Genomic DNA, 25,337 nt, shown 5'->3' with positions numbered 1-25,337 from the left:
GCATGCACCCCTTGGGGTGCTAAGGTGAACCCATTTTTGTGTTAGTTTCCTGGTGCTGAGAAACCCCGTGTTCTCTGCCAGTGATCTACGTCTTGGGGAACTCACCTGTTACTTCTTTCACAGACTGGTATAAGACAATGAAGCTATCTTTCTTGAATTGGCATAATGAAAATGCTGCAAATTAACATATAACACCGACCTTAGAAAAGGTCAAAATGCAACAGACTAAGCCTTTACAGATTATCTAGATTCCACTCACCTACCATGTTTCCCTTCCCCACTTACAGTGTCTGTGACCGGATCTAAAAGCTTCTAACAAAGTATCTTGCATCCCAAGTGTGGCACAAGTTTAACTTTCCTTATATTCAAATCACTATATAAACATGCCCAAAACACCATCTGCAACTACCCTTCAATGACTAAACCATGTTAACTGGAGCTTTGATGCAAGGTCTAAAGGTGATGAATACATGGTAGGTTCAAAAGAGAATCATCTTACTCAGTAGCCTACTAGTATGTCCTTCATGAAACAATAGCACAGAAAAACCAAGAGCAAGAACACCAGGCTACTGCACAGAAAGATGAAAAAAACAGACATGTCCTCTCAAAGCAATAAAAATTAAATCAATTTCCATTTTCTCCCTCAAACTAAATCAAATCTCAAAAAAACAAAAACAACAACAACAACAAAAAACACTAAGGCAAATCAATGAGAAGAGCTTTAAAAACTGTCTCAGTTATAACAACTGCAAACAGACTATTTCCCAGGCTTTTTATTGTTATAACAAACAAAACCATCTTTCACTTCTTGTCATTTGCAATTACCATGCCATAATTGAAAATCAGTGAATCACTATGGAGCTTACAGGAGAGAGGGGGCCTCCTATCTCAGAGCTGTCGCTGTAATCATCACAGAATAAACCAACAATATTAAGAGATCTTTCCTCATCATCTTTAACCTGTGCATTGCAGAGACTCTTAAAAACTTTATGTTCTGTAATTCCTCTCATTCCCTAAAGATGGCATGATATTTCAGAGCATTTTCCCCTTTAAAACATTGCTTTTTTCTTCTTCAAAGGCAAAGATGGAAAAAAAAAAAAAAAAAAAACAAAGGCCAAGATGAGGCCTGCGCCAAAAGACCTCGACATAATTTTCAATCTATTTGCAGCAGCCAAGAATTCAATTAAGAGAAAAATTATCAGGGCGTCTGGGTGGCTCAGTTGGTTAAGAGTCTGCCTTCGGCTCAGGTCATGATCCCACGGTCCTGGGATCAAAGCCCATGGTCCTGGGATCAAAGCCCACATCAGGCTCCCTGCTGAGTACAAGAGTCTGCTTCTCCCTCTCCCTCTCCCTCTTCCCCATCTTGTGCTCTTTCTCGCTCTCTCGCTCTCTCTCTCTCAAATAAATAAATAAAATCTTAAAAAAGGAAAAATGTTCTTACAAGGGTTTGGGCAATTCAGCCTATTAACCCTTCACAGAACTCTGCTGAGAAAAGATCCTGAACTGTTTAACAGAAGGCTTCATGAGTCAAAAGGAATAGGCTAAGGCAGAGGCAGGGGCAGGGGCGAAGGATTCCAGAAATCTGAGTCCGGTCTGCCACCTTGCCCCATTAGTAGAGCCACACAATGCTCTTGGGCCCAGACCATTAGGCATACATGGAGGGGCCCAGCTCTCAGCTCTCTATTCCACAAGAGGCTCACTCATGAGCCTCTGAATCTCACCTCGAACAAAAGCATTATCCGCATCCTTAACAATTTGTGTTGTTATTTACAGACTCAAAGTGGTCAACAGCAGTACTGCTGAGCCCATTATTTGTGAACACCCTCTATTTTCCATGATCTCATGAAACCGAGTTCTTCTCTGTGATGAAAGACAACTGGCAGCTGGTGTGGGTGAGGTGGTCTTGCCCCTTCACCTCTCCTCAAGCCAGACTCTCACGCCCCATGCCCACACACCCTAGGGTCTGACCAGACCTGGCTCAGTGCCTCACCTTGGTTGCTTCTTCTACACTCTCCCTCAGGGCCTGCAGCTCGGCGTCATACTGCTCCTTCAGCTTGTCCATCTCCAGGTCGTGGCTGGACACCTCTTCCTTCAGGGCTCCCTTCAGGGCGGTCAGTTCACGCTCCCGCTTCCTCAAGAGGTCCTCCTGCTCCTCTTTGGCGATGAGCAGATCCTGAAGATCCTGTTTTGCCTGTAAGAGTTCCTAGAGAGAGGAAGCATGGAAGGAAGGGTAGGATTAACCATCTATCCCCTCCTGGTTGGGCTGCCCAGATGAACTGCCATACCCCCAAGCTGTCCTCTGACCCTCTCCTCCCCACACTACCCACCAGTTTAGACCATCTCCTCCTCTCCTCTTTCACTCCTCTGAGGCCATCATTCCTCTTGATTTGTCTGCCTTAGCTTTTCTGAGTTTAGTTTGAGGGGGCAAAAGGGAAACTGATTTCATCTTCATTGCTTTTAAGAATGGTCCGTCGCCCTTGCCATGGGCCACCACGCTGTTGGTGCTGTTGCTTCACTGGGGGCATGCCAACTGGCTGGCCTCACTTACTGCATACCACCCTTGGGACCCAGCATGTGGTCAAACCCTTAACCCACACTCCTAGTACTGGGGCTGATGCTGCCATTCTCCTGTCTCACTCGCCCCTCAGAGCAGTGTGCAACACTCACATTCTCCCCTTGTGAACTGCCAAGAGCTCCTGAGGGAAGTCCCAAAACCGGAGCAACAAGTTCCACTACAAATAGCATTCCCTAAACCCAAGTGTGTATTGCCAAAAGCTCAGCATTCCTTTCACTTCGCCATCTTTGTCCCACATCCACTAAGCTCTCCTCAAGCCCGGGATGTGCTCACTTCACGTTGGCGGGACTCAGACACGGCCACTTCCCCTTCCTCTCCACCTGGCTGTTCTCCCACCTGCAGCCACTTCATGCACACATCCAGCTGCCCCTTGCCGGCCCGCTCCAACATCTGTGATCTTTTTTTCTGCCATTTTCCTCCCTTCCCTTCTCTTTGCTCGGATCTATGTTCCTTCCCTCAGGGAGCAAGAATCCACTGAGTCAAGGGCAAAACAAAAAACAAAACCAAACCCAAAAAAACAAACTTCTCTGTGACACTTTCTGAAAGTATAATTTCTGTCCACTGTGCTTCTTCACCACACAGTCACTCCTTAACCTCTTGCTATATGGCTTTGGATCCTATTGCACTACAACTGTCCTCTCCAAGGTCGTAGTGACCTCTTAATCACCAGATCCAGGCTTCTTCCAGTCCTTACTTTTCTAGACCCTTCTTTGATCCTCCCCACCTGTCTCCTTAAAATTCTCTTTTGCCTTGTAACTGAAAGACAGTACATGCTTCTGTTTTCTTCCCTCAGGCTGCTTTTTCTATGACAATCTTCTCTGGCTTTTCTCTCCCTCTTCCCAAAAGCTAAGATGATCCCCAAGAATGTAGCTCTGCATTCTTTCTTTTTTTGGCAAGTTCATCTATTTTTCCCTCTGACTAGTAATTCTAAGCAAGGAACTCCCAAACCTTTACCTCTGACTCTTATCTGAATTCAGACCTGCACTTCCAGTGACCTGCCAGATATATCCATATGGATGTCCCACAGGCACCTCAGATTCAGTAGATTCATATTTTTCGGTGAATTCTTCATGTTCCTTCCTTTCCTCCTCCTTTGTTCATTATTCTTACAAACAGCACAACCTACTTGGGGGTTTGGAAGCATCCTTGACCTCTCTTGCTCTTGCCCATCACAACTAAAAAGTTAGTTCTGGAACATCTTAGATCCTTTCCTTCACATCCCTGGTTTAGGCTCTCCTGACACTCAACTGCTGCCTGCATCCAGTCACTCCCCTGTGGCTCCTATGACATTATCCATATGCATCCTCTGTCTCGAGTGCTCTTTTTCCCTCTCATTCCCGCCTCTCTTTGCCTTTCAGAAAATCTCCAGAGTCAGATACAGCAGGACCTCCTCCAAGAAGTCTTCCTTGAATCCCCCTCCTGATACTCATCTCACTTTAGCTGCACATCTCAGAGCATTTAATACAATGGTAAAGGTTTACCCTACAAGGGTAAACCTTGCAGTCTATAGGGTTTTCTGTTTTCTTTCCTCCCCTGCTAGACCATCAGCCCCTTGAAAGGAGGATATAGATCTGATCATATAGTTTTGGTGCACTGGATCAACGTTATTGGGAATGTGTCTGTTTTGAATATAAATGAATTAACATGTGCAGTACAGCAGAAGTCGGGAGATAACCAGAATTCTAAATCAGTCTTTGTTTTCACTGGTGGCTTCTGAGTCAATACACTTCCTGTTTTCTTGGACTTCTGGGGAATCAGAGGAATGGCTGCCATCTGGGGAGCCAAGGCCTCAGAGATGGGAAAGTACTTGCCATTCAAGAAGTATGTCACTGATGAAGGGATGAAAATATAACTGGCAATGGAATCTCTTTCCCTTTCTCCGGGACATGCACATCCATTGAACCAGGGGAAGCTCTGCAGTCCCAGGGTAGAGCTGCACTGCTTAGACCAAGACTTGGCCCTTCCAGAATCTTGCTAGCAGGCAACTAATAAGTTCTGATGAAATGTCAAGAGATTCATCCAGGTAACTAGGGAAATTCTGGTTCTTCCAAAGCACCAAGCACAGAACACCTATGCAAATCTTATGAAAAGATAGCCTGTCCTGATATTTGTCAAAGGAGGACATCCTGGTGGAGATGCTGCTAACCCCTCCTTAAAGAGCACCAGAGACTCCCCATCACTATTGCTACTGGCTACCCCTGCAGGTCTTCCTGGGCTTTCTGCCAGCCTCTTCCTGAGAGTCCTTGTGATTCTAACCCCCATTTCCTGCTCTTATTCTCACACATTTCTCAGTTGTTTTGATGATAAGGCAGTTCCTCTCCCCACACTAATCTTTTCCAGGATATATCTGTGTTTTGTGCTGCCTTTTGTGTACTGCCACCGATGCATGTCAAGAACCTAGGTTTTTATGGTCCGTCTGACACCAACGTGCCGTTATCCGTGGCTGCGGCCATTGCCTAAGTGGTCTATGTTGTACAAATCCAATCAGATTACACTTCACCATATCACCTCAAAGCACTTGGAAGTTTTCCAGGGTAGAGACTGAGGAGGACAAGAGATTTCAAAAACTTTACTTCATCACCTCAGTAGCCTTATTGCCAATCATCTCAAGCCAAAGAAAGGAGAAAAAATATATATATTTAAAAACATAAGTAAATATCCATCAGAGATGAGCACACGTCTCTGCAGACACCAACCAAAGGAAACAAAGGGAGGCTGTGGCCAACTGGAATCAGCACCTTCAAAACCTATATGCATCCAGGCTAGCTGCATATAAAAAAGTATCCAGGAGATAGAAACCTAGGCAGTGTGTATGTATGTGGGCAGGGAGAAGCTACAAATTTGACTATGCTTGATACTTAGCATGTAAGAAGACCTGTGCTAAGCATTTCCAAAAATCCCAGGAGATGAAAATTCAAAAATAATATTATCCTCATTCACAAATTGGAAAAAAAAACAAACAAGCATAGAGGTCTGTGACACTAACATCCTTACGATCACACAGCTTATGCGTGCAAGACTGGGATACTGGCTGGATGCCACTGCCCCTGCTCTTTATCATACCGCCTCTGTGGGCCTGATGACAAGCCTACATACCCAAGAGGAGCTGAGGAGCAAACAACTATACCATGTTCAGTCTCTTAGATGCAAACGCAACCGAACACTGTATTTGGCTGGAAGAGCCTGTGAGAAGGTCCACCTCTAAAAGAAAAAAAGAGATGTACTGAAAAGGAAAGTAGGGAACCTGAAAGAAAAAGAAAGTACACTCTGGGACCTAGCTGTTAGTAGTAGCAGCAAGGGGCAGTCCTGACAGCAGGTACACTGACCCGCACACACCAGAATATCCGAGGCAGCAATTTACTTGCTTATAGAGGGCCTTATTTCACACACCACCTATTCACAGGTATTCCATGTCAAACTGAGAAAAATGCTGATCTCTTCTGTGTACATGTTTCCCGGAAGTTCTATAGAGTCTCTATCTGTGGCCCACACTCATTGAAAGGATGCATAAAAGGTTTCATATCAAAATTGTAGTTGATAGGGAATTATATAATTTTTCCCCCAGAAGAATGGCCTAGAAAGCAGATCACAGCTGATGAAACACATATTTTTTTAGCTTTTAATTAAAATTTGTAAATGTATAGTAATATCCTGTAAGTATATTACTGTTAGAGATTTCATTTCTAAGCATAGTCTATCCTCAGATCAATACAATTATGGTACCAAAATATCCCAAGTACTTGCATTTTGGCAAATGCCAGGGAAATTACCAGACTCTGTTGCACCAAGGTCCATCTGTCAGCACTGCATGTTCCCATCAAAGATGATGGTGGGGGCAGCCCGGGTGGCTCAGCGGTTTAGCGCCGCCTTCAGCCCAGGGCCTGATCCTGGGGACCTGAGACCAAGTCCCATGTCAGGCTCCCTGCAGGGAGCCTGCTTCTCCCTCTGCCTGTGTCTCTGCCTCTCTCCCTCTCTCTGTCTCTCATGAATAAATAAATAAAACCTTAAAAAAAAAAAAAAAAAAGACGATGGTGGGTAATTAGAAACTCCCCTGTCATGGCACTTAGAGCAAGGTCTCATGTTCACCCATTACTCCCAGAATGGAGGGAAATACACTTATGGACAAAGAAGTGGTTGAAAACTTGCTTTGTAATCATTTTTGTAACTTGAGTTTAAAAAAAAAAAGTTCAGAACCACCAACTATTTAACTAAGAATAACAAAATCATCTTAATTTTGGTCAGTTATATGGCTTATCCTAAGAGAATGGTATTTTTTACTTTCTTTCTTCCTTCCTTCTTTTTTTTTTAGCTTTATTCTTACTATTACTTTACTGGTTTTGTATTGGGGTCCAATGTTATTAAACAAAATGGAAAGTATTAAAAGAGATTTCATGAAAAAAGCTTGTGCATTACGGCAAGCCTCACAAAACAAAAAGCCTTCGACCTTTTCCAAACACTTAAAAGCAGCAGTATTTAATGTTCACTGTGTTTAAGAGCCTGTTCTAAGCCAAATGCCATGGAAAACTCAGCCATGACTATAATCTGTTATCAGAAACCCCCAGGCCATTTTTTATTAAGATATGAAGAATAAATTGAATGTGACGAGGCGATAGGGTCTATTTTATTAGTGGTATTGACACCATAGGTCATGTTTTAAACACTGCTGACAACTCAAAGGAGCCTGATTGAAACAGTAAGGGTGAACCTCCAGAGAGACCCACACTGACACAAAGAAATTAACTGTGCCTTAACTAATCTTACAGAAAGACTGCAGTAGATAATATTCCTCCCGTTACAGGAAAGAGGCAAATAATCAGAAAGCCAGCAATATCGGCTATTTTAAGAGCAGATGTGCTCTGTTTTCTTTTCTGTGTCTCTCATTACCAGCCTGAAAACACATCACCAAAACTGAGGCTCATCCTTATCCTAGTTACCACTATAAATAAGTCAATAAACTACTTAGTCAATTAAATTATATTCATTAATATATGCTCAGTACATTGTACTTAAAAAGGCAAAGGAGCATGTGGTTCAGTTCAGAATTATTCCCTTAAAATAGTGACAGCTCTAAAATAATTTAAATACTGAAATTTATCCATTTGCTCTGTTGCTTGGCACTGTGTGAGGCATGAAATGGGGGAAGAAGCAAAACCAACGTGTTCTTGAATTAACTGGCTTGTAGAAGAAAGGGACAGATACAAAATAGAGCAAGGTCAAATGTGCTAAACTGAACCTATAAGGAAATAGGATTTCAGGTGAAAGGACAACAACTATAGGTTTCAGTTAGTGAGAAAATCCAGCAACTTAAGAGACTTACCAACAGCACAGATAACACCTTCCTCTTTTAGAATCAATAAGGTGTCCACACAAGAATCCATAGGAGATGGGAAAGTCTTCTATTTAAATTTGTGAAGCTACATTTTTATGGAAAGCCATAAACTGTACAGTGACATCATTTCTGGGAACTTAACCTTAGGAAATTTTTCTAAGGAAGTAAAAGGATACATGTGAAAAACGTTCAACACATTTTTATGTATTGGGGGAAAAAAAGAGAAAAACAATAAATATAAAAGAAAGATGACATTTATTATGGTTTATCTCCTTTAAAAATGAAATATGATGACTATAGAGTATAATAAGGAAAACTGTTTCTGACAAATGAACTTTTAAAAAGATTTATTTATTTATTCATTTGAGAGAAAGCAAGAGCATGCACACACAAAGAAGGGGCAGGAGAGGGACAGAGAATCTGAGGCTGACTCCACCCTAAACTCGGAGTCTGACATGGGGCTTGATCTCATGACCCCAAGATCACTACCTGAGACAAACCAAGAGTCAGATGCTCAACTGACTGTGCCACCCAGATGACCCTTGAAAAAAGAACTTTTAAAAGCAGGTATCAAAGCTGTAAGAGTAGATGAAAGCTATCAATGATACGGAGGCAATGTAGAAATAAATGTAGAAATAAAAATAGAAGATGTAGAAATAAAAATAGTCAATAATATGTTAGGAAAATATGTTTCTGCCACCCCTCCATTTTAAAATTCCATTTTATACTGTTTAAAATTTTTAATTTTGTTTTGAGAGAGAGAAAGAGAGCACACAAACAGGGGAGGAAGACCAGAGGGAGGGAGGGAGGGAAGGAGGGAGGGAGGGAGAAGGGAAAGGTATCTATGGAAAGGTATTTATGGAATCTAGCCATAGGCACAGTGGAGGTAGAGAGAGAGAGAGAGAATCCTAAGCAGGCTCCATGCTCAGTGCAGAGCCCAATGTAAGGCTCAAACTCACGACCCTGAGATCATGACTGGAGCTGAAATTAAGAGATGGATGCTTAACTGACTGAGCCACCCAGGAGCCCCCATTTTATGAGGTTTTCATATTTTAGTGACAAATACACCCATTTTAAAAGCCTCATTCTAATGTACCTTGTCTTTGTAACTCAGCCCCTAGAAGAAGGTAGAGCCACAAGAAGCAGTATTATTACTATTACTATTTTTAAAGATTTTATTTATTTATTCATGAGATACACAGAAAGAGAGGCAGAGATACAGGCAGAGGGAGAAGCAGGCTCCGTGTAGGGAGCCTGATATAGGACCCGATCCCGGGTCTCCAGGATCACGCCCTGGGCCGAAGGCAGGCGCTAAACTGCTGAGCCACCCAGGGATCCCCAAGAAGCAGTATTAATACCACAAAGTGGTGGTTTTTAAGATAAAGGTCATTGGATAAAGAGAGAAATAGGTGCTAAGACGCCCAAGGCCTTCTCAGGAGGAAAGGTCTAAGTGGAGACAGAGATACTCATGTGGGGAGAAGAGAAACAACTCCCTTCTGCCCATATGAGAAATGAATTCAGGGGATCCCTGGGTGGCTCAGCAGTTTGGCATCTGCCTTCGGCCCAGGGCATGATCCTGGGGACCTGGGATCGAGTCCCACATTGGGCTCCCTGCGTGGAGCCTGGTTCTCCCTCTGCCTGTGTCTCTGCCTCTTTCTGTCTCTCATGAATAAATAAATAAATAAATCTTTAAAAAAAAGAGAGAGAGAGAGAAATGAATTCATGAAAACACCTATACTGAGTGACCACCAGCATTCTGCTCTCTGCTACCGTGAAATCATGGGGAGCAAACTCTAAGTTCCAAAGAGCAAGAACTAAAATCCCTCCTGGAGAATTACTCCAAAACTAAACAAGGAAGGGTGTGAGAAAATACTTGACAGCCAAGACTTGGAGACAGCCAGAAATTTGAACTCCAAGACCAGGACAAAAAAAAGACCCAGGCCATCAGGGAGAAAGCTGCAGAAAATGAGAAGTAAATGCTGACAAGGTACCTTTATTGTTTCATTTTTGTGTGGTATCTCCTCCTCCTTTTTTTTTTATTACATTATTCTAAATTGCGTATCATTTATTTGTTGACTGTTCCTACAAACTGAAACTTATAAGGAAATAAGCTTCAAAACTATACCAAAAATACAGGTTCTGATAATTACAGCCAATATCAAAACATCTAAATGGGCACAGAGATAGACGTTCTATTTCTAATGCCCAATTATACCCATTCCCAACAAAAAAAATGTAGATCTTCACAACCTATGTGTGCATCTATCCCCTCAACAGGATGGTGATTTAATTCAGGGAAGAGATAACGATCGTCTTTGGGAAACCACACAATAATTAATCAATGGTAAGCAGAGGAAAGAGTCCACTTCATCCACTGACTCTAAGAATCACTAAGAATATTCAACAGGAAATATACTGATATGGGTGGAAGCCAGACAGGCAGCCTATGTATATAGCAAATAAATTCATTCATTCACTCATTCGTTCATAACGCATCCATCCAACCAGCCACCAAATATTTACCACGTGCTATATGTCCCAGACACTGGGATAGCTGCTATGAATAAAATGCTAAGCCAACCATCACCAACCCTGCTTCCTGGAGCTTCCACTCTTGTGGGGGCCTTAAACAAAAACTGTGGTAAATGCTATATGGGCATGAACATCTTTAAAATGCTTTCCCATGACTAGCATGACTTACAAAGTGTTTTTGCCCAAAGTTTAACCTGAATCTATTACTATTTAGATCTCACTTCAAATTTACTGGAAATGATGGAGGTAGAACAAGTCAATGGACACCATATGAAAATAAACAAATTCAGAAATGTGGGCCATTGGTCTGGTCTCTGGAAAATCAATGGGATAGAAGAAAGAGAGCAGGCAATAGGAAATTGGTGGCAGGATCTATACTAAGATAATTAAACTCAGAGAGAGAGAACAATTAAAGCAATATACAATTCTTGATTGGATCCTGGCTTGGGGGTGGGGGAAGCAATTATAAAATATACTTGAGGGGGGATCCCTGGGTGGCACAGCGGTTTAGCGCCTGCCTTTAGCCCAGGGCGCAATCCTGGAGTTCCAGGATCGAGTCCCACGTCGGGCTCCCGGCATGGAGCCTGCTTCTCCCTCCCCCTGTGTCTCTGCCTCTCACTCTCTCTCTCTATCATAAATAAACAAATCTTTAAATATATATATATATATATATATATATATATATATATATATATTTGAGGGCCAACTGAAAAAATTTTGAATAAGGACCAGGTATTAGAATTATTGTTATAAGAATTACTAATTGTTTTAGGTATGATTATAGTATTATGGTTATAACAAAATCCCTAATTTTTTAAAGATGCATGCCAAAGAATTTAGGAGTGAAATGTGGTATTATCTATAATTTACTTTGAAATCATTCAGCAAAGACAAATAGATGAACTGATGAAAAAATAATAGGAAAAATGAATGGATGTGAAGAAACAGGGTAAGTATGACAAATGTTGACAACTGGTGCATTTGGGTTGGGGCTCTATGGGGTTAACAAATTACTCTTTCTACCTTCCTGTATGGTTGAAATTTTTCCTAAGACAAAATTTAAAAAGTATTACATGATATTTTTATGGAATCTAGCCATAGGCACAGTGGAGCAAATGCACATAACAGAATATGGTTCATCATATCCAGTCTCCCCCCCACCTCCACCCATCCCATCCTCTCCAGGCAGATGGGGCCTCTCATCACCGGATCCCACAGCCCCCCTTACCTCAATCAGGGCTCCCTTTTCCCTGTCCTCAGATCGTTTAGCACTGTCCAATTCATCATGCATTTCTGAGAGCTGGTCCTGGAGATCCCTGATCTCAGTCTGGTGCTGTTCCCGTTCCATCTTCACCTGGAACAATCTGGCACGGGAGGAAACCCATCAGAGAATATGTCCTAGGCCCTCCTTTTTCTCATCCAAACTAATTTCAAACCTTTAGGTGGTCAAGCAGAGTTATCTAAAGCCCCAAGGAGCCTCTGATTCTCTGTTCTATACTGAACAAGGAATCACAAACCAGAAAAGGCACTGGTAAGAACTCATGTCTGGAGTCTAATTTGCCCAATAAGAAGGCCATTGAGAACTCAAACCAATGTAATGGGGAAGGTTATAAAGTTATATAAGGTGGCAGTTTCTTCCCCAAAAGGAAAGCACAGAGTATTATAATTTAGACAATAAGAAAGATAAGAAATTGACCCAAAAACCCACAACCTCTTTGATAATGCTTTCACCAAAGCCACCCTTTTCTCTACCCCCTACTCTGTCATCAGCCTCAGGAGAATCAGCAAATTATGGTCTACTGGCCAATTTGGCCCACAGTCAAATATTGTAAATAAAGTTTTATCAGAATATAGCCATGCTCATTTATTTATGTGTTACCCATGGTCATCTGCACAATACAATGGCAGAATTGAATGGGTCCAACAGAGAGACCAGATGGCCCATAAACCATAAAGTATTTAATATCAGACAGAAAAAGTTTGCCAGCCACTGTTCTAAATCTAAATTTACAACTATTTTACCTTTTGATTTTGTAAAATCTATTTAGTACACCTTAAATTTTGTTTTTTTTTCACAAATTTTTCCAAAATTAACCTCTAAAAATGTTTTAAAAAGCAAACACCACATTGTCAAAATTGCAAAGGCAATCAAATTATTTTATTATACAATGCCTTATTTTTCTTGAATTTCCTTCTCAATTTCAGTCCTGGTTAAACCTTCACTTAAGGAGTCCACCACGGCCAAAGAGCTTAATAGCACTGTACATTTTCAGACTTTGGTTTCAGATCCTTTTGTCACAGATTTTACTATGACACAATGACAGGGCCATCGTGGTTTTGACTTTCCCTCTCTGCAAACTCAACATAAGTATCGGGTCGGCATCATTCAGGATAAAATCCACAAACTGGGAGATTTCAGAAGTCATAGGACATGCCTTTTGGAGGCTGGGTACAGTCCATGGAGAGTGCTTACCAGTCTCCATGTGTCACCAGCTTCACAATTTTACAAGGATAAGAGGGAGAGAAGGAAGGGTCAGAGGCCCCTATAGTAGTATTTGGAAAGCTGGGTCGTAGTAAACGGACAAAAAGGTTCTTGCTACCTCGGATGCAAGAACCCAGGAAGGGCACAGGCTCTTGGGCCAGAACTCACTCCTCCAGGTTCTTGCGGAGCTCCCCTTCACTCTCTTCCAGGCGCTGCTGTAGCATGGAGTTCTCTTCCACTTTACTATCATGCTGGCCCTGGAGCTCCTCCAGATTTGCTTTCATTCTCTCTCTCTCTTCTTTGATGTTCTGCTGATTCTAACATGAACACATGTGATTTTAAAGCACCTCCCCTGAACGTTAATGTAATGCCACAGAAGACTCCCTTGAAACTCTTGACGGCCTCCACGCCTTTGCGCTTACTTAGCACACAATTTATTTATTTATTTATTTTTTAAAGATTTAATTTATTTATTCATGAGAGACAGAGAGAGGGAGAGAGGCAGAGACACAGGCAGAGGGAGAAGCAGGTTCCACGCAGGGAGCCCGACGCGGGACTCGATCCCGGGTCTCCAGGATCAGGCCCTGGGCTGAAGGCGCGCTAAACCACTGAGCCACCTGGGCTGCCCCTATCACACAATTTAATGAACTCACATCATTAGGCTGGGGGTTTGCAGCTAGAAAGAGTATCAAATATTGAATGAGTTGTAATACTCCCAAAAGAAATAAAGACAGCTAAACTTCAGTCTGCTATTTCCATTACTCAGTTCGGATATTTCATATGTATTTAGTTTCCTACTGGACTGCCTGACTCCAACAGTGTTTTACTCTGTCAAAGCAAATAGTGTCGGGCATCTGGGTGGCTCAGTGGATGAGCATCTGCCTTTGGCTCAGGTCATGATCCCAGGGTGCTGGGATCGAGTCCCGCATCTCTCATGAATAAACAAATAAAACATCTTAAAATAAAATAAAGTAAAAAAAAAATAAAAGCAAATGGTAGTCATAGATTTTAGCTACTTTAAAAAAATTTCTTTTAAGTTCTTTGGACAGCAGGAGCCAAATATACAGGAATTTACTCAGTGGTAAGAGGAACAATTCTTTTAGCAGGAAAATAAACTGGCTTTTGCTTCACTTGGGCATCCAGATTTGCTTAAAATATTCTTTGCAAAACAAAAATCTAAAAAATAACATAAAGGAAATATCAGATACCTTGACTTCTAGTTGAAGCTGTCTCTGAAGTTCAGCCACTTCTGTGGTCAGCTTGTTTTTCTGTTCCAGCAGATCTCTGACTTCAGATGAAGAATTAGAAGCCTGTAATTAATTGCAGAGATACCCTAATGTAAATGTTTGAGATGCTTTGTTTTCTCTTCCAAAATGTAATCTGAACAGTAACATCAAAATCTTAAGACTCCATTCAAATGTAAACCCCTCTAGAGAAAGGGGTGCAGGGAAACCTTCTGGGGGTGATCAGAGTGCTATGCATCTTATCTGGGTGGTGTGTGCATGGACACGCACCTATACTAAAAATTCAATGAACTCTACAGTTAAGATTTGTGCAATTTAGTGTATATAAGTCACACCCCAACAAAGCAATGTAAAAAGATAAAAATTAGTATTTGTTGAAGATTCCTTCACTGCCTAAGGTTATATCCAAAGCCCAGGTTTCTGTGTTTGCCAGATTCCTCATACAATCTGTTACAGAACTTCCACTATATTGGAAATTATTATTCCAGAACCTGAGATTTTCTCGCTCTCTGCATATGCCTGTATACAAGTAGTAAATAAATGTATCGTGGCTGAATTTGCTTTATTCTTTTAGATGCTACATTTCCATAATGAAGGCAGATATAACAAAGAGGGGTCTGATTGGAGAGTCTATTAGAAAACAGACTCTGAGTATGAATATTAAGGATCTCATTTTTTTTCCATGGCTATAATAACAGGAAGATGCGCTCCAAAGGATTTGGCTAAAATCCTACAAGAAAGTGGTTAGAACACCACAGAATGGAGGAAAAGGGATAAAAAGCAGGAATCAAAGCTAGGAAAAGCCGTGTCTTGGCTCTCACGTGCCTGAATCCAGGTGTGAGTTATGTGTGGACTTGGAATGAGCTACTTCCTCACCTACTCCTGTGAAGTTAACTGAACCCAACCATCAACAAAAACACAGGACTTCCTATTTTCTTAGGCAAAATGAGAACAGTCTGTTACGGAAATCTAAATCCAACCCAATGAGGCAAATCGTACATTGTTCTCACCCAAACGAAAACTCTGCTTATCCTGCTTTTTCCAATATGGTCCTTCCTTCTCTCACAGGAAATCATTCAACTGACACCAAAAAAGATAAAACTCCAAAGCCTGTACTCACAGATAATCAGATTCAGAAAATAACAGGCAATGAAGCAGTCATGGTGCCGTGCTCCCAGCCAGAAGTCTGAACATTATGGTTCACCTTCTCATCATCCCTGGCTTCACTCGGCAGCAGATTAACTGGTTCCCTTCCTCTCATCCTACTTCTCTCCAAAAACTACAAAGGAATGAATTTCTACAAATACGACACTAGTCATTCCTGTTCAAAGCCCATTGATGATGGCCCATCCTCTTCAGCCTACAATGGAAACTTCTGTAATTCTTTAAAAAAAAAAAAATTCTTTAAATAAAAAAAAGAAGCTATAGACAAACTTCCTGTGAACTGTCTCTGGTGCACTCTTTCCTTTCCCTGCAGAATTCCCCAGTAGGGAAAGAGAAGACACACCAGAAAGAAGTGTGTCCCACACCAGAAAGAAGTGTGTCCCAGAAAGATGGTGCAGGACTGAAGAATAAGCTTCTAGTCATCCCTCTTAAATGTTGCTTCCTTTCAGGGCACAAGGTGGGTCTGGCACATAGCAGATGTTCATCAAATACAAGATGACTCCTTTAACCACATAAAAAAAATCTCCAAGTCCCAACTGGAAGCCGGTATAATAAATAAAACAGGCAAGTTTTTTAAAAAAAGATTTTGGCCCCACTCCACTGCTTTTCGCATTCACTCATGCTGGTTGGCCTCACTGGCCTCTATTCCTTATTCTCTTGTTCTTTTTTTAATTTAATTTAATTTTTTTATTTTTATTTTTTTTTATTCTCTTGTTCTTATCCTCTTCTTATTTTCTGAAGTTCTAGAGCTTGGGTCCAGTTCACACTCACTTTCCTTCGATACTTTGGACATGTTAGAGTTGCCATGATTTTCAATTTGTTCTTCCTATTCTTATTTTCTCTAAATGTCACCACCTTTTTTGTTCCATCTTGTTATATGTTACATACTTTTAAAATGAAATCTCTTAAAACCTTTCTGAAAAAAAGGCGGGTGCATAATATTTACAACATGATCTTCCGTCTTAGGTCCTGCTCACTACTCAGGTAACTTCCCACTTACTGCAATAACCAAATGTACAGGCTGAAGAAACAATTTGCAATTTGTTCACCACATTCTGAGTTAAACACCCTCTGCAGAATACAGAACTCCAATTTACTTGATTATTTCCTTGTGTGCTCCCTGCTGCTCGAGACTTTAAAGTCTGGATTTTCTCAAAGACCAGGTTGACTTTCCGTTTAGTCGCATCATCATTATCGGTGCTTCTGGAAAAGAGGCAGCAGCAGAAAAAAACAGTGAGGGGTACAACCATGAGTCTCAGGATACTTGAGGTGCCAGGACACACAAAATAAGAAAATAAACTACAAGAGGTATTAATTAATTAAGGCTGCAGACAAAACCAGAATGAGAAGAACAGGATGGTGTATTTCTCTTCAAATAAATTGTTACATGTTAACACTCAAGTTGGGACTAGGGTTCCCATTTCCAAACATGTGAAAGAGATGTACCCACATTCTAAGCCTGGAGAAAAAAAATACAGTGAAAATTCAGTAATTTGTTGACTCAAATTCCTTATTCCAGCACGGAATTTCTTCTGTGTGTCTCTCTCACACACAACCCATAGCCACACACTTTACTTGTGAATCTCATACTAAGAATGATCTACAGTGACTTTAACTCATTTTTAGCCTGTGTTTAAAAAAATTGATCGCCAAAGCTGAGATTAGCTCTGTCTACACTTTCACAGGTAATGATCAGATAAGAGTTTTTTTGCTTGTTTTTTAAAAGATTTCATTTATTTACTCACAAGCAACTGAGAGAGAGAAAGAGAGAGAGAGAGAAGCAAACTCCCCACTAAGTAGGGAGCCTGATGTGGGGCTCGATCCCAGGACCCCAAGATCATGACCTGAGCCAATGCGAGATGCTTAACCGACTAAGCCACACAAACACCTCTAGATAGAGTTTTATTAACTTCAACAACACCTTTTATCACATATACCTGACAATTAGGAAAAATATTTTAAATACGTTTCCTCAAATGATCACCTCTCGTTAAAGTCTGGCTCACTAGTCTCTCAATAAATCATAAGCAAAAAATTATAAAAGAATTTAGAGATAGAATTTTAAAAATCAGAAGTTCTTCTCCCTGAATCTTAACATGGTAAAACCCTTCACAGAGAGACACCAACAACTAGTTCTTACCTAGAAAAATCTCTTCAGTTACTCCCCACCCCCCCCACCCTCATGCCAAAAAGAGCCCCCTCTTGTATTCTGAACTATTTTGTCAGCCCTGTAATTTTAAGATACGATGCAAAAATATGAAGTGTTTTCATACCAATGAGTACTTGCCAAGAGACTTGCAGTCACGTCAGGTTATAAAACTTTTTTTCCTTTTTAATCCTATCAGATGAGACAATGGAAACAGAAACTGCAAATTCCTGACCTATAGTATCTAAGGCAAGGACTGAAAACCAGATTACTCAAACTCAACCTCCAAGATAAGTATGTGAAAGGCAGTGCTTTTAAATGACTCATACATGCTTTAAATATCATGGAAGCATTGGCTCCTGGCCAATGTCAACTCTGGGGAGGGGAAAAGGTGGTTTTATTTATAACTGCTAATAAGAGACAATTGATTACTACTGTATGCATGAAGAACTCAAGGTGGCAGACTCAGTCAAAACTGAAGAGTAGACATTCTTCCCATCTTTGAACTTTTCAAACAATAAAGAGTCATTTGAAAAATAAGGGCGCCTGGCTGGCAACTCTTGATCGTGGGGTCATGAGTTCAAGTCCCACATTGGATGTAGATTACTTAAAATAAATTAAGTTTTATATATATTTTTTTTTCATTATCCCCCTGCTCTTCACATCTACCACCCCCCCCCCCCCGCCCCAAGATTCAAATACTCTTATGAAAACCCCAGACATTGACTCCTCAGCCTCTAAGCCTCTAATAGTTCACACAGGCAGGAAGGAAGAGCAAAACACAAGATCCCAGTAAAGGAAATTAAGACCACATCAGAATGGATAAGACTTTGCTCCTTTAAGGAAAATCACTAACCCTTCTTTGAGGTAATTGTAAAGTATCTGCTTGGCCGTCTCCTCATTGGTTTGTTGAGTGAGCTCTTGTTGGCCTTTCAACAGATCTGGTGTGGCCTGGAACATAAAATAAAGCCTGGTATTAGACCACAGGATAAAGTTTCCAGGAAGAAGGCAAAACCCTGAAGCAGAAGCTTCCAAACACGTTCCTATTTTCTGAAAACAATTCCTCAGGTAAGGATCCTCATTACAACTGGCCCCACCACTCAGCAGCTTTGTGACCTTGGGCAAGTTACTTAACTTTTCCTCACCTCAATTTTCTCACCTGTAAATAGAGATTAATAGTATCTACCTTCATAGGGTTGGTGCAATCCTAGAATCTATAACAAATAGTGCCTGACACTTACCAACCATATTATCATTTTTACCACTATCATTATTTTTTATTGGTACCACCAAAACACTAAACATACTAAACATCACATATACCTGGCAATTAGGAAAAATATTTATTACTTAAATAAATTCCATCACTTTAGGATTCACCTAAATTAAAATTAACCTAATTTCTCAGACCAGATATTAACCCAGTCACTCAATTTCATGAGAGAAGTCAATGTATCTACACAAACCTAAGCACTGAACCTCTGTGAGGAAGCGAATTCTGCACACTTTCACATTTCACACACACGCCAACACAAAAATCAAGCATATAGTGTTGACAAGTCACTTTACAGACAAGCCCACAATGGGATTCCAGCTGTAGCTGAATTAACTTGGGAAACCATACAATTGGCAGTAGGCTGAAAACTCTGTAGGGGAAAACTAAAACTAATTGGCTGTGCAATTAGTGATTCAAGACGGAGGGTCCGCAGCCCTGTAGACTCCTGCAGCATGGGGCAGCAGAAGAAATTTAAAAAGGAGGAAAAACAGACGGACCAGACCCACTAGCATTACCTGAGTGTTGGAGGCGGAAGTAAATGTCTTCACAGAAATCTTCTTGGCACCAGAGTCGGGCGAAGTCGCTAGGGCCCGATTCTGTAACATCAGCGTCGCCGTGGCTGTCTTGATTTCGTCCTCCTTTTTATTCTGGGCTGGGGGGGAGGACACACGCGTGTTTGTACTCTCCCGACCCCCTCTGTTTGCTGGAGCTTTCCCATCTTTGCTCTGCTGGGCAGGCCGGAGGTGGGCCCCCTGCAGCTTGGCGAAGGCGCGGCCCACGCTCTGTCTCCCGCGGTGCTCCTGGGCAGGTGACCGCTGCGGGCACACCTGCGACGGGCGGAGGAGGTGTTCGCTGGACTTGCCCAGGTTCCGGCTAAATTCGCTGAGGTACTCCGAGTTCCCCTGCAGACCGAAAGGAAAGGCACTATCCACGCTTCTGGACCTCTTCCTGTCTTCTGGATTGATTCTGTTCCGCTTCCCAGGCCTTCCTCTCCTCTGAAGCCCGGGTTTTTGGTCAAACTTTTCAATCAGTTGGTCCACACCAGGAATTGATCCCGTGTCAATATCCCGCCCAGTTCCTGGCAGGAAGGGGATATACCGTCTGTTTTCGTGGCGATTCACATTGTCAGCGTGGATGGCACATTCCTGATCATCAAGCAGAAATCTGTACAAAGAGTTGGCCGACGTGGGGGTTGCCGACGAGGAAGAGGACCTCCGGGACCGAGCTCCGTCCAGGACAGGTCCCGCTGAATCTTGTCGCCGGAAGGGAAGCACGTCCGGCCTGGCTTTCTTGGCTTCAGGATGGGTGTGCGGGCTGTGGGCAGTGGGGGACCTCCCACTAGGGGAAGGGGCCTCCCCTACCAGCGCCTCCCCGGTGCAGCTCTCAACATTTACGCACACTGAGGTCTGCTTCTTGGGGTCATCGATGACCACAGAGCTGCACAAACGGATGGCCGTCACGCCGGATTTGCCCGCATCTTCCAAAGGAGGGCTGGTAGGCTGGGAACTACCAGGCTTGGGGAAGCAGGTCCATGCCTTCTTATTGTTGGTACCTTCTTCTGTCAATGTGTTTAGCCAATTATGCTCAGGAGGCTGGTGGTTTTGCAAGTTCGATTCATTCTTTTCAGGGTCATAGGGCTGCAAAAGCTCTGGATGCCTCTGAAAGTTCAACACGTGGGATGGCTTCATTGGCCCCTCTTTGCGTTCTAGAACCCCGTTCTTGCCTTCGAAGAGAGAGGACTGTTTCAGGTTTCTTACTGGGCTGGGCTGGGCATACGGATTTTCTGGGAGCTGCAATTCCTCTGCGCTGCTCTCCTCCAGCACGGACCCGTTGCTGGAATGCAGAGGCAGGTTACTTCTCATTGGAGATGGAAATGGTGGCCCATTTTCAGGAAAAGATGTGCCTGCCAGACACCGCTCTGTGTTATTCAGGACTATGTAGGGGTGACCATCGATTCCCTGCACCCGAATACTGACACCATAGGAGCCTGCCTTAGAGTGTTGGGAATTCCTTGGCTTTTTGCTATCATCGCTTGCGAGTCTCAGATGGACGCCATATTCTTGCTGTACGTGTTGGTATTCGCCGAAATACAGCTCCATGGTTCACCGTTTCCGCTACTGGGCAAGATGGGGGAAAAGAGGACATTAGGTTAGAATTACATCTGTTTAAATGAAGATTATGAGGGGAAAGTTCACAGGAAACAGAACACTTTAACCAGCAAGGCCACTTCAGAACCAAATGCTCATCCAAACAGGCCTTTCTGGATGCCCTCAGTGACCATGGCGTTGTCAACACTGCGCTTGAACCCTAGCCTTTGGGTGGAAGACGGGCATAATAACCTGACACCTTTGGCATGACCTCCTTATTCTGTTTCTAGCTGACAGGCTGTTCTGGTTGCTTTGTTTTTTTCCTTAGTTGGTTTCCTCACACCTTATGCTATTTATCTTTAACCAATAGGATGTTCCAGTTACTAGCACTTGAGAACACGGTACTTTTCCATGAAACGATTAAGACTAGAGGCATTTCTGATGTTCACCATTTTTTCTTTTCTCCTGTACTACTGATCTTTCTGTTGGAGTAACACTTTTTACTTTTTTATGCACGATCTTGCTTTGAAATCTATTTATTTGGATATAATGTTCAGGACACTTTTTTTACTTTGTTCATGAGGCTGACAATGAGAGTAAATGATTAAAACTAATTTCTCATTATTTTTTCTTAACAAAAAGGCTCCAGTAACACATTGATCTGAAACTTGTTATAAAAAAATAAACTAAAGACTCAGGGCCCTTTATTTTGGGATATGTCCTAATGCCAAGAATCGGTGCCATCACCTTTCTGGGGTGTGGCCACCATTGTCAAGAGACCGCACATAGATGACCAGGCAGGATGCCCTGCCCAGCCCACACTCTGAGGCCTCCCACCAGAAATTCACTTCCACCCCACCTGAAGAACTCCAACAACTGGTCACAGATAACAGCTCTCTCGTTTCTTTCACTGCTAGGGGCCTTTTTCAGTTTTTCTTCTATTCTGGAGTCAGTCTGGTAGCACATTTTCCAAGAAAATCATCTATCTGATCCACATTTTTTTTTTTTTTTTAAGATTTTGTTTATTTATTCATAGAGACACAGAGAGTGAGAGAGAGAGAGAGAGAGAGAGAGAGGCAGAGACACAGGCAGAGGGAGAAGCAGGCTCCATGCAGGAAGCCCGACGTGGGACTCGATCCCAGGTCTCCAGGATCACACCCCAGGCTGCAGGCGGTGCTAAACCGCTGCACCACCGGGGCTGCCCTGATCCACATTTTCAAAGTTAGGAACTGTGTTGGTTCCTACTCACAAAGAGACCCAAAAGAGCAACTTAAGAGTTAGGATTTTTTTTGCCAGAGGCAGGAAGTCCAATGGATGCCAAGGTATTTCTGAGGAACACTTCTTTTACCTTTCTACTCATCTACCTTTGGCATGTATCAGACACTTTAGGATTACAAGATGGCTAACTCGGCATCACCTACCCCAAAGGTTTATTAGGCCAGCTGAGTCAACCTTTTTAAGGAGCTTTCCTGGAAGTCCCACCCACCAGTATTATTTTAGATCTTATCTTATTGGTGAGAAGTTAATCATATGCACACCCCTATCTCCAAGGGCAGATTGAGAAACAGGGATGTTTAGCTGGTCATTGACACTCTCAACAAAATCAATGTCCTGTTGATGTTGGGAAGGCAGCCAATAATTTCTACCACAGTAATGTTTCTATCATTATTTTCAAATGATAGTTTCAATCTGTGGTTTTGATTTCTTCTTTGACCCATGAGTTGTTTTTGAGAAAGTTTTTTCATATCCAGTCTGTTTGCAGTTGTGTTGTTTTGGCTTGGAGGGTCTTTACTTCTTTTTTTTTTTTTTTCTTTATTTCTTTATGTCATGAATTTCTACATGTGCTGTAGCCAAAAAAGTTAGTATCTAGTATTCTTTCCTTTCTAAACATATTGAGGTTTTCCTTTGCAAGCAAACATACGGACATTTTTGTCAACATTTAAGAGGTAATGGATGTGATCTCTTTTTTAAGACACAGAATTCAAAAGATATCCATACAACCTTACCAATTACTTATTCGGCTACAGTACATCCTTACTTATTTTGTCTTTCCAGTTTGTCTTGGGTCTTCCTGGATACATCTGTCTCCTACTAGCACAATGCTGTCACTTCTGCTTGGTGATTATTTTTTTAAATGTAAAACATGTTAGACATCATCACCTCTAATTTTACAAATGGGAACAACTCAGAGAAGCACATTCATCTACAAATTCATCATTAACTCACCAACTCCAATTATCTCATTATGCCTACTTTTATTTTCAGAGTTATCCTAACAGTATTAAGAAATTCTTTTTTTTTTTAAGATTTTATTTATTTATTCATGGAAGACAGAGAGAGGCAGAGACACAGGCAGAGGGAGAAGCAGGCTCCCTGCAAGGAGCCTGACGTGGGACTCAATCCTGGGTCTCCAGGATTACATCCTGGGCTAAAGGCGGCACTAAACCGCTAAGCCACCCAGGCTGCCCTAAGTAATTCATTTTTAATCAAAGTAAAACAAGATATAATGAAAACTCGGACTCCCCAGCTTCCCTTCCCCATCCCCATTGCATTCCCCAGAGGAAACCAATTGCAAATTTTAGCTCTTTCTCTAGTACTCACTTCCATATTGCTCAGTAATATGCCTAGCTGCAATTTCCTAACATCATTTTACATGTAGGAAATGGCACACTGTACAGGCAAATTTCTCATTCAGCTGGCTTCTCAATATTATTTATATTTATATTATTATGGTTATAATGTTATTTATATATTATTTTGATATATGCTTTTATGATTACATAAACATTTATTCATTAAAGAGCTAAACTGTAGACAGACTATGGCCATCTTTCCTTACAAAACTTTAACTTTTCTAGAGTTAATATCTAATTGCTGGGGACGCCTGGGTAGCTCAGTGGTTGAGTGTCTGCCTTTGGCTCAGGTCGTGATTCCTGGGGTCCTGTGATGGGAGTCCCGCATCAGACTTCCCGCAGGGAGCCTGCTTCTCCCTCTGCCTGTGTCTTTGCCTCTCTCTCGGTGTCTCTCATGAATAAATAAAATCTTTAAAAAATATATCTAATTGGTATTTTCACTTGTCTTCTTTTCGATTCACCTACCTATCCTTTCATCAGCCGCATGTTAGATGCTTACCAGCACTAATTTCCAAATACCGAATATATCAGATAATTTGGTGATCTTCTCCCCCGGTTGCCCTCCCTTCTGCAGCCTTCCATCCTCCTGTCTCATACTAGGGTCTGGTTGCTATCTTCCTTCTGTGCCGAATCATTTCCTAAGTTTCAGATCTTCCTCTTTCTTAATTTACCCAATTGGCCTGAGGGAGCATAATTCTAGTAGCTTTTTAAGAGGTCCAAGGGAGTAAACTTTTTGAGTTCTTATGTTTTGAAAAATGTCTTAATTCTGTGCTTACTTTTGATTGCTCGTCTAGTTGAATTTAGAATCTGGGTTAGAAATAATGTTCCCTCTGATATTTTAAAGTATTACTCTTATCTTGTAGCTCCCAGGGATGCCATTAAGAATTCTGCTATAATGATATCCTTTCCTGTGTGTGTGCCCTGTGTATTTTTCTCTGACAGTTTTTTTTTTAAGATTTTATTTATTTATTCATGAGAAACACAGAGAGAGAGAGAGAGGCAGAGACCAACTGAGCCACCCAGGTGCCCTTAATATGTTTCATAAATGCTATTCTCATTTTAAATATGAAATAGCTTCTCTCTCTGAAGATACTAACTTTTATCAAAAGAAAATATGTTTCTGGGGGCGGGGGTGCATGGGTGGCTCAGTTGGTTAAACACCTGCCTTTGGCTCAGGTCATGATCCCAGATCCCAGGGTCCTGGGATCAAGCCCCATCTCTCAGCAGGGAGCCTGCTTCTGCCTCTCCCTCTGTTCCTCCCCCAGCTCTCTGGCTCGCTCCTTCCTTCCTTCCTTCCTTCCTTCCTTCCTTCCTTCCTTCCTTCCTTCCTCTCTCCCACTGTTCCTCCCTCCCTTTCTCAAATTAATTAATTAATTAATTTCAAAAAGTTTATAAAAATAAAGGAGCACACTTTATTAAAAAAAAAAAAAAGAAAGAAAGAAAATGGGATCAGCAGTTTAGTGCCTGCCTTTGGCCCAGGGTGTGACCCTGTAGTCCCGGGATCAAGGCCCACATCAGGCTCCCTGCATGGAGCCTGCTTCTCCCTCTGCCTGTGTCTCTGCTTCTCTCTCTCTCTCTCTCTCTGTGTCTCTCATGAATAAATAAATAAAAATCAAGAAAGAAAGAAAGAAAGAAAGAAAGAAAGAAAGAAAGAAAGAAAGAAAGAAAGAAAGAAAGAAAGAAAGAAAGAAAGAAAGAAAGAAAGAAAAAGAAAACACAGTTTTTCTGCCTTCTGCAATATCTCAATCTTCTGTAAAGTTTCTCTTTGCTGGTTTGTTTTGGTCCTTTCTCTGCTGTTGAAGTCTTTCCTAAGAGGACTCAGATCTTTGGCTGCCCGACTTATTTAACAGTAAAGTACTAAAAGCAGTT

The 25,337-nt window shown here is 41.8% G+C and overlaps 1 protein-coding gene across 6 annotated transcripts in view; it reads right to left on the bottom strand.

The window, feature by feature from the left end:
• Nucleotides 1-25,337, bottom strand: part of CGNL1 (cingulin like 1) — a 186,321-nt gene that overhangs the window by 82,048 nt on the left and 78,936 nt on the right. For 5 of the 6 annotated variants that reach the window (XM_077881241.1, XM_077881243.1, XM_077881240.1 and 2 more), the window contains 7 exons: nt 19,264-20,865; nt 18,329-18,423; nt 16,424-16,529; nt 14,127-14,228; nt 13,087-13,235; nt 11,665-11,800; nt 1,991-2,203 (listed from right to left, as the gene is read on the bottom strand). In XM_077881241.1, the coding sequence (XP_077737367.1) occupies nt 1,991-2,203; nt 11,665-11,800; nt 13,087-13,235; nt 14,127-14,228; nt 16,424-16,529; nt 18,329-18,423; nt 19,264-20,847 (2,385 nt within the window). In that variant the 5' untranslated portion in view covers nt 20,848-20,865. The remainder of the gene's footprint in view (nt 1-1,990; nt 2,204-11,664; nt 11,801-13,086; nt 13,236-14,126; nt 14,229-16,423; nt 16,530-18,328; nt 18,424-19,263; nt 20,866-25,337) is intronic. The other variant, XM_077881242.1, reaches the window with a different exon arrangement.

This window comes from Canis aureus, chromosome 32 (genome assembly GCF_053574225.1).
Source record: "Canis aureus isolate CA01 chromosome 32, VMU_Caureus_v.1.0, whole genome shotgun sequence".
In the NCBI taxonomy this organism is placed as follows: Eukaryota; Metazoa; Chordata; class Mammalia; order Carnivora; family Canidae; genus Canis; species Canis aureus.
This window is presented reverse-complemented; position numbering and strand designations above follow the sequence as displayed.